Raw genomic sequence first — 10,313 nt, 5'->3', positions numbered from 1 at the left:
TTTAGTCCTGACTCTGGGCACCAGCAGGAGGTCGGTCCCTGAAGTCCTCAGAGTGTGAGATGGTTCATATGGCACTAACATGTCAGAGATGTATGTTGTTGAAAAATTACAATTCTAGATGGAAAGTAATCCATTTATGAAGCTCGGTGAGTTTTGAAATACAGAAAAAAGGTTTGTTTGTTACAGCAGATACAGACAGGACAGGGCCTAGGCCACAGACTGGCAGCTTTTCAGCGTCTCCCCCAGTCTCTCTTCTTGAGCATCTGAGCTCTGACTATTTATGCCAGAATGACAACGCTACATACATTTCAAAGCAGAGTGACTTTTGTTTCACACCCATAAGATAATTAACTTTTCCTGTGGGATGGAAACAGAGCCTTCACACATGTTAATGTTTAGTCTGGGTCTGACACACTGATGTGATCTCACTCATGTGATCAAATGCATTTAAATACATAACATGAATATACTTAAATTTCCATCACATGTTCTTTGGTGCTGGTCCATGGAGAGACTCGTTCACATCCAGAGCTGCTTTAAAGTCTATTCTCTGAGCCACAGGAGCCAGAGACCTGAGCACAGGACACATGAGTGAAGTACTTCCTGGTTCTAGTCAGGACCCGAGCAGCAGTGTTCTGGATGTACTGCAGCTGTGTTAACGCTCGTTTAGGGAGGTCAGTGAGCAGGACGTTACATAATAATCTATTATCCATTGTGGGAGATTTCTTTTCATTTAACGAATGAGATAAAACAAAAATTGTGTTAGCGCTGCATTAAGCATGTAGCTGATGTGTGATTTGCACTTTCACAGTATTTAATTGACTGATCACTGATTTCAGAGCCCTGTGATAAACTCCTTTATTTTTACCTCATCAGTGAGGCACAAACATGGCCTGCCCAGCCTGCTGCTTAGGGTCCCGAGGCCACCAAAGGGCCCCCAACTTTTTTAGTGAAAATAATATAATATGTACAGTTTAATTGGAAACAGGGCTCGTGTGTTTACAGGAGCATAAACATTCCTCTCAAATGATTACATTTGTTTTGTTTTATTTCTATAGTAGCAAAATATCTGCTGCTGCTACCTACATTTGTTTTTGAGCTGGGCATTTGGTGTGAGCATCTATGTGTTTACCCCGGTGCAAGGACCCCTTCTCCTGAGCTGCGCTGAGGCAGCTGGAACATTTGTCTGTGTAATCCATGGATCTATTGTGTAATCCCCCAGTCATACATTTGAATGACTGTTTTACAAATTAGGTTGAAAATTTGTGATCTTAAGTTTACCTAAAGTCTTGGGCAATGCATCAAGAACACAAGAAGATGATTGTTTTGGGAAAGATGATGAGAGGATGCGAAATAGCATGCTAAAGAGGTCTTACTCTGATGGACACGACCTGCCAGGATAAAACGTGAAACAGGGCGTTTATACAATACGTAAAGGAGATATATTTGAGCCACATGAACACAGCAGTGATTTGGCTGCTAATTATGTATGTACAGTTATGTTGTGTTACTCAACTTCAGACTGTGGTCATAATATAGTGAACTGAGCTTCAGACTAAAAATGGATCATATTCACTTCTTTCTACTGGATGACACATTTTAACATGTCCAGACGCTGGCAGACAAACCAGATTTCCACCCCTTTAGAATGCATTATAATGTTACAGGGACATCTCATCCAGTGTCGCCAACTACTTGATGGCCAAACCCCCTGTCAAAGCCTGATCTGATCTCAGAAGATGGTCCTGGTTAGTACTTGGACAGGAGACTGCTGGGAATAGCAGGCGCCACAGGGGGGCGTCAGTGGCAAAAACTGTTGTGTTTTTAGGCAAGACACTTCACCCACATTGCCTGGTATGAATGTGGTGTGTGTGTGCAAGTGTTGGTGGGGGCTGGAGCGGCCAATGATGATGATTGGCGGCCTCGCTTCCGTCAGTCTGCTCCACCGCTGAGTATGGAGTGAATGAATAATGTCCTATTGGTCACTGATGTATATTTCTTTTTGCTTCTTGTGTTTTTTTCCTCATAAACATGAACAGATAATTTTGTGCTTTTTTGTAGTTTTCCCCTCCCACAGGCACTGTGTAATGTTTATTAAGAAACACAATCTTAAAACAGCACACAGCAGCTAAACATGTACTGACAGTGACCAAAATCACTCTGCATGTTTGTATGTGAACACATACATGTGCATGTGTGTGCACGTGTGTGTACATGTGTTCATGTAAATAAGACTGTAGAATGAGAATAAAATAACCTTTTGAATGGCCTTTACATGGGGCAGTCACAGAGGGTGTAGGTGGTGTAAATATGTTTTTTTTTTTTAAGTGCACCACACTCTGAGTCCTTATAAACTCACTACTATAAATCTGTGACGAGCGCTCTGAAGAACTTGATTAGAAAATGATAAACTGCTGAGAAAAGACTCAACGGAGTCAAACTGGAGGTCAGTGAAAGGTCAGGGTCTAATACAGGATATAAATGCTGACTTGTTTCAGTATTGGCAGAAATCATGGGGGACGAGGGGATGTGACCTCCCCCTTGTCTGACAGTGTCTCTGTCTTATCCTCCCACTGACTCCCATGTTACTTTCAAACATGTAAATAGTACAACAGGCCTACATATGACCCAAGATTTTTACTTCAATAAAATAGAATATCTTTAAATAGCTGACGGTCTAACAGAGTTGCCTCCCTTTGTTTCCTCTTCTTCACTTTGTATGAATTATGTCTAAATAAGCTCAAATTGATTCATATATTTTATGTTAAAATAATAGTGGTTTCTCGTTGTACTAAAGTGCAATAAACGATGCATTTGATTTGACTATGTTTGGTCACTTTAACTGTGTTGGACTCTTTAAGTGAGTAGGCCTAAATGTACCTACGCTATGTACTACTCCAGGTCTTAGATACAAATGTACAGCACAAAATGCTGGGCTCTGGTCAATAATTGCAACAACTACCCTTGTATTTAGAGAAAAATAAAAAAATAATCAATTTCTGAAATCAAATCTTTAGTTTCATTCTAAATTTAAATATATGTTGTTTTTTCAAATGTCAGTAGAACATTTGAGAAAAAACAGAAAAACAATTGTTTCACTGTTTTGGGCTTCACAGGGACAAGCCCTCCTCAGCACCGAGGTTCGAGTCCTGGGTGGGGTGAGACACTTATGTGGAGTTGAGGTCTCACTATGACCGAAGAATGAAATCAGTAGCTTTTTGTTGGTTTTTGAGGGGAGGATCGTCCTGTGCTGTGCTATCCCAGAAATCATTTACATCATTAATAAACACAATATCTTTGGCTTGTTTTGAGAAAATTACTTCAAAAATATTTTTGGACTGTTTTCAATCCATTCATCCTTGGACCATAACATTTAAGGCTTCAATTGTGCACTATAATTTTGGTTAATCTATAACTTAAAATTTACTTTACTCAGTGTAGTAAATGTTACCACCCGTCTATGGCCCTGTAGTTTTTATAGAGTTTATTTTGACTATTTTAAATACTTAACAATGAACTGGATAGTTTTTAGGAGGCATTAATGAAATGTTGATTGATACAGGCTACTGTATTCACAAAGTTTTTGTATGTGGAAGAGTTGCATTTACCCAGTTGCCTATACTTCAGTAACTTTTTTAAGAAATTATACTTTTCAGAGTACTGTTCTACCAGCATGCTTTTACTCCTGCTTGAGTAATATAGCACAGTGTTACAGTGCTCTTACTTGAGTAAAAGTTTTGGTTCCTCTTCCCATGATGAGTAAGTCTACGAATGAGTTGAGCTTTATGTGGACAATATGACATGATTTGAACGTTTGTGTTTCTTGAACCGCTCCTTCAGATATGATTTAGTTTGTCTCATACAGCAACTTAAGTTCAAAGTTAAAGTTAAGTTACTTTTGTGTAGTAGTTTTCCCAAAAATGTTTTTATTCTTACAAGTAATTTCTTGGACCCCTATTTTGTACTGCTACTAGACTAATATTATTTTGAAGTAATGTTATCTTTACTTGAGTACAATTTTTGGTTTTCTACCACAAAAAAGTACAAAATATTGCTAAAATTCTCCTTTAACACAGACAAATAATTAGACAATGTACAATTCTATTCACAACATACATTTTACACGTGACAGTACAGTCAAAATGAGAATAAAACTTTAAATTACTCTTAAACACTGGAAATATTACGTGTTCATGTCTTAGAAGGCACAAGAGGCAGCTTTAGTACAGACCGGGCTTCAGTCCCATTGGTCTAGAAGGATAAGGTGCAAAGTGGAGTTTTCAGTCTTAGATTCAAAACAGCACTATGTGGTGTCCATTTTAGGAAATTAGGAAATGTAATTGTGGATGGTATTTAAAGTACATAATGCAGTACTGTATATCAGACAAAGAAGCATTCAGTTATTAAAAAAAAAAAAAAAAAAAGAGTAGACTGCACAATAGCACACTAGGTAGCGCACTGTCTCAAATACATCAGTGTTTTAATATTTATTATGCCTCAAAATGAGCATTAGCATTGAGACACTAACATGTCTCTTTCTAAACACAGAAGTGCCTCGGGTGAAGTATTCATTTTATTTGTGTAGTGTTTAACATGTTGTCAGGTACATCCACCTGCAGCTCCCCATCCACTGTTTGACCTTTAAATATTTATTAATTTGATCGTGACTCAGCAAAAACCTCATAGAGGTAAAACTGTACAGGAAGCAGTGACGCTAACAGTGAGGTTTCCGGGTGCTATTGTGCACAGAGCCAATTAAAACACTACAACAAATACAGCTTTCTACAAACAGTGAAATCAAGTCATAATTTAAAGTGCATTGGACAGATGCATATATAGATTTTTTTATTATGACTTGGTTTGGTGTGATAGTCCCTGTGGTAAATATTTATCCCTTTACAGCACCTAAGTGGTAGTTTAGAAATTTAGAAAACAAAAAGTTGTAAAATACAGCTGTGAGGTCTAAAACAGAATCCTTCTACATCAGCTGTCACCAACTCATCCAAAATACAGAGACAGTTTGCTCACATTTTTCTGACAGTATGAACCTACCTTTAACAAAATAAAGGTGTTGTCATTTTTTTAGTTTAATCATTACTACTGTGTCATTTAGACACGCTCTGTTCCTTGTCAACATTATGGTTGCTAGGTAACATACCTCTACATATGTGATATGTGCTCCCCGTGTCCAACTAAGAAGTAAAATGATAAACTTCACTAAAATGACACTTGGGGAAAAAAAAAAAAAAAAAAAAAACTAGGCAAGATTTCAGTAAAATCTTAAATATAAAGATGTTAACTCTGTTTTAAAGAGATGAGTATTCTAACCTAAAGTCACATGCACTTTAACCAAGCCTCAAGAAGAATGTAATGTGTCAACTTAAAGGTGCATTGTGTAACCTTTCTGATGGAGGGTCCAAGCCTCCAATGTCATGTTAGTGGCACGCCTAGAATATCCCGCTGTATGGCATTAAACCTATCCATCTTCATGGATAGTTAAAAGTCATATCTTTGGAAAGGCATCTTGCTCGCAAGAATTAATATTTTTCGAGGCATTTTTGTAAAATAAAAATAGCTGGAATGAAAATAAAGCTAGCTACACATACATTTAATGCCACACTGTGGAGCATCTAGGCAGATAAATACCATCTTCATAGAGACAAGTATCAAAAGAATAAAAACAACATAAAATGGTCACTGTAAGATGCAAAATGGCACATCCATCACTGATAAACTAAGATCGACCTAACATGGCCACTGTACTCATCATAATATGTAAGGAATGTGGAAACTCGTATTGGTTTGGGTAAATTTTTCACAATTTTGCCACAGTTCTTCTTCCCATTATAAGGGAAATGTATCAAAAAGAGGTATTTCAAACTGGTTTTCTCGTGAACTATGATGGACCAGAATGCCATGGTTGTACGGTCCATCCGTAGTCGTCCACAGATGCTGTCGTCCTTTGAAAGCCCCATGGAATGTTCAGTTGTGCTTCAGACGTTTCTCCTGATGATGTTCACAATGTGTCTTCATACAAAAGAGGCTTAAAAAAACAGAAACAAAGGGATTTCATTGTTACACAGTGGCTGTGGCTACATGCATCTGATTATTATCACCCCTGAAGGGAAAGAAGACAAAACTGAAGTGTGCTAGTTTTAGTGTGGCATGTAAGGATGCACAGGTTTGGCATGAGCTGAGCAGAAACATCCAAATGTCTTCATCTTTGTTCATTTTTAAAACGAAATAAAATCTAGAGCTTCTAAAACAACAAATCAAACCCCATAGAGCTGATGGCTTTTGAATGATCTCAACTCTTTAATTTTGTTTATAATATCTGATGTTTACATTTACTTAGATCTAAAATCACATGAGAAAAAAAAATGCATTTTGTTTTCTTGGTTTCTTTTTTTCTTGGTTTCTTTCTTTAAAAAAAAAATAAAAATCATTAAATAGGTAGGTAACAGTAACAGCTTATAAGGACTGCTCCAGGGGTGTCCCATTTATAAAATGGATTTTAGTAACTCTACTTAGTGTTTTATTTTATACTTGGTCATTTTGTAATAAACTAAACTAAACTAAAAAATAAAGTATCAGATTTTTTAACCTTAAAAATTATTAAAATGACATGTAAACAGAAAAATCATTAGATTTCTAATTCATGTCACATCAAAGTGTACAGTTTGCACATCCTTTAAGTCATTTAAAGTCTAAAAATCAGACATTTATCCAAGCTTTGGTGAGCACAGACATTGTTACAAACTTGTATACACCTGTATACAACACTTGTTCCCATCACCCTATTTTTAATACATATTTTGAAGATTTGCACAAGTAACAGGAGGTGGAAAAGCTCAAAGCCATTGTTGAGGTAGCAAAGATTAAACACTTGTATAGGAAATTTTAAAAGTTAAAAGTAATTGATCAAAATAAACCAGCATCAACATTTTAATCAACAATATGGTCTGATGTGCACTGTCTGATCCAAGCCATACGAGGCACGCTTCATGTAAAAAGTATAAGGCAGTAGTTGCGTAAAACACACTGCAGGTGACAGTATTGGACTTTCGAAATTACTTCTGCTTAACAGGAAGTGACACGTGTTGTTGTGTAATAACAACAATACTTTACAGTTGTTATGACATCAGTATGTTTCTGCTCTGGAAGTTCAGGGGATTAACGTACTTCTTGTAACATGGCAAGTTAAACTGTTTTATCAACTTTAACTGGCATAGAATTAAAACTGAAAAGAAAAGAGTTTTAGAAAGAATACAACTGATAGGTTCACAACCTATATTAGAGTTCAAAAGAGAAGAGAAGACAAGAGAGATTATTTTGTCTCAATATTCAACATCATTCTATTCAAAATGTCAAATTATGTCAGAGCTTCAGGGGGATCACCAGGGACCAGTGTTTCACTGGAGTATAAAAGGCCTACTTCCACCATAACTATAATTGATTTTTAAATAAAAGCCTTACAAGGATTAAAACGCTGTCCTGTGTTATAAAAAAAAATTGAAAACTAATATAATATAAAAATAAGTGTTATAAATGAAAAACATGTAATCTTTGAATATAACAGTTACTCTAAAAATGCATCACCTGACACGTGCCCGGTGTTTCTGATGATTCAATTTGATAATGATTTGTGTTGACAGCACAAGAAAAATCTGATTACCAATTATCAGATCAGAACTAGAATAATCTGTGTTAGATCTAATCAGACTTTTAGTAAGGATGAGTTATCAGTGATCAGAGGGTTTCCGGTATCGGTATTGGGCCGATATTTAGCCCGGTGACTGTCCTTATATGACTGTTATATACACTGCCTGGATGAAAAAAAAGGTGCCACCTGGATTTAACTAAGCAAATATGTTGGGGTTACTGCAGTTGGTCAGGTTTGGTTCAGCACAGTCTGTGCTTAAAGAATGAGGTCAGCTGACACCTGAATATACTGAATGACCAGGTTATACCATCAACTGATTTTTCCTTCCCTGATGGCATGGGCATATTCCAAGATCACACTGCCAGGATTCATCGGGCTCAAACTGTGAGAGTGGTTCAGGAGCATGAGACGTCATTTTCACACATGGATTGTCCACCACAGAGTCCAGACCTTAACCCCATTGAGAATCTTTTGGATGTGCTGGAGAAGCTTTGTGCAGAGGTCAGACTCTAACATCATCAGTGCAACATCTTGGTGAAAATTAATGCAACACTGGATGGACATTGCAGAAGCTTATCGAAACAATGCCACAGCGAATGCGTGCCATGATCAAAGCTAAAGGTGGTCCAACCAAATATTACAGTGCGTGACCTTTTTTTTGGCCAGGCAGTGTATGATTTTACAGTGATGCAACAAATGATATTATATCTCAGATATATACAGAACTGAAGAAGCCACTTGGATGGGCTGCGAAACGTCTTTGTGAAGAGAGAAACCTATGGAAGCCCGTTTCCGCCATGAAAAAAAAAATAAAAGCCCCACAGAAAGTCGAAATTACGAGTTTAAAACTCGTAATTATGAGTTTAAAACTCGTAATTATGAGTTTAAAACTCGTAATTATGAGTTTAAAACTCGTAATTATGAGTTTAAAACTCGTAATTACGAGTTTAAAACTCGTAATTAGGACTTTTAAAACTACTAATTATGAGTTTAAAACTCGTAATTAGAACTTTTAAAGTCTTAATTGAGCTTGTAGCACACTGCAACTGAGTGTACAGAGCAGAGGAGACAGGAGGAGGACTGTTATGTTTATCACCTACATACTTTTAAAAAATGAATAAATTAAGCTCCAGTAAAGTTTCTGGCGTCTTGAACAAATCAGTGGGCCCTGAGTGCTGTTCTGACCACTCATGAGCTGTGCTCTGTGTCTGTGAGCGCTCGTTTTCCTGGTCTGAGCAGAATGCCAGCTGGTCACAACCCCGCTGGTTTATTGAGGAAATTATTAAAATACCAAATTCATTTAATCAAAATTGATAAGGTTCACTTTTTGTAAATGTTACATTCCCAAAATTACGAGTTATAAACTCATAATTCATACTTTTAAAAGTCCTAATTACGAGTTTTAAACTCATAATTAGTAGTTTTAAAAGTCCTAATTACGAGTTTTAAACTCGTAATTACGAGTTTTAAACTCATAATTACGAGTTTTAAACTCATAATTACGAGTTTTAAACTCATAATTACGAGTTTTAAACTCGTAATTTCGACTTTCTGTGGGGCTTTTATTTTTTTTTTTCATGGCGGAAACGGGCTTCCATAGAAACCTTTGTCGAGTTGGCAGAATAAAAATTTCTTTTGCTATCCTAAATAAATACTTTTATTATTTTTACCAAAGCAAAAAATGTACGTGCGAACTCTAATTTAACCTTGCTACGAGTTTTAAAAGCTAAAAATACTGGCAAATATCCATTATTGGCTACAAGAGCAAGACACTCTGCGCGACTCTGGTCTTTACCTTGCTCTCCAGTACTCTGTGTGGTGCGGGTCTCTCCAGCTCCTCCAGGGTCTCGGCTGCAGGCTGGTTCAGAGTCTCCGGCAGCAGTAGGCCCAGGCAGCCAGCAGTGAGTCCACTCAGGCAGAACACAGTGAAGGGCATGGACTGGTGCAGGGCGCGCTGCAACACACACAAACACCACCATTAGACCAGGGACTTATTCACTATATTGTAACACTAGATACAAACAACTCAAAACTAAATATTTACCACATGGCACAAAATACTGTGTGGCCTTACTGTGAGCAGACTTGCATCTCCACAAACCTGACTCGTAAGCAGGGGGAGGGCCTCCTCCAAGCTAAATGTTTCCATGGAAATTTTGTTCCTTTGGAAATGATATTCCACTCTATGGCATTAAATATAGCTATCTTCATGGAGAATGTTCCTAAGTATGGGTTCAACTTTCTATTTCCATGAAATCATGCAGTTAATTTTCCACCTCCAGACAGTTACATACTAAATACACATTGAAAAGTATGTATTCTTAATGTGAGCAGGATCACCGCTCCACAGATCATACCAGTTTACTTTGGACCTGCTCATGCCCAAGAAGAGAGAGAAGTTTAAGTTTTAGGAAAAGCAATTACATCAAGCAGGCAAGCAGGTGGCAGACACTCAAAAAAAAAAGAAAAAAAAAAAAAGTTAAAAGTACACTAAAAAGTGTACTTGTAACTTTAACCACTGAGGGATTACACAGATATAAGGCCACATGGGAATAGAAAAGAAAGTATCATTTAATGTTGAAAATCACATTCTATTGTCTAAACAGTGTTTTTTTATCATTATTCTGGTATCAAAATCGGTATTGAGTAT

General features: G+C 37.1%; 1 protein-coding gene across 1 annotated transcript in view; it reads right to left on the bottom strand.

The window, feature by feature from the left end:
- Nucleotides 1-4,053: 4,053 nt before the first annotated feature.
- Nucleotides 4,054-10,313, bottom strand: part of slc22a15 (solute carrier family 22 member 15) — a 30,624-nt gene continuing 24,364 nt past the window's right edge. The window contains exons 12-13 of the mRNA XM_033979653.2: nt 9,459-9,617; nt 4,054-6,043 (exon numbers count right to left, since the gene is read on the bottom strand). Coding sequence (XP_033835544.1) covers nt 6,017-6,043; nt 9,459-9,617 — 186 coding nt within the window. The 3' untranslated portion in view covers nt 4,054-6,016. The remainder of the gene's footprint in view (nt 6,044-9,458; nt 9,618-10,313) is intronic.

Source organism: Periophthalmus magnuspinnatus, chromosome 15 (assembly GCF_009829125.3).
Source record: "Periophthalmus magnuspinnatus isolate fPerMag1 chromosome 15, fPerMag1.2.pri, whole genome shotgun sequence".
In the NCBI taxonomy this organism is placed as follows: Eukaryota; Metazoa; Chordata; class Actinopteri; order Gobiiformes; family Gobiidae; genus Periophthalmus; species Periophthalmus magnuspinnatus.
Note: the sequence above shows the minus strand (reverse complement) of the source record. Positions and strands in the feature narration are given on the sequence as shown.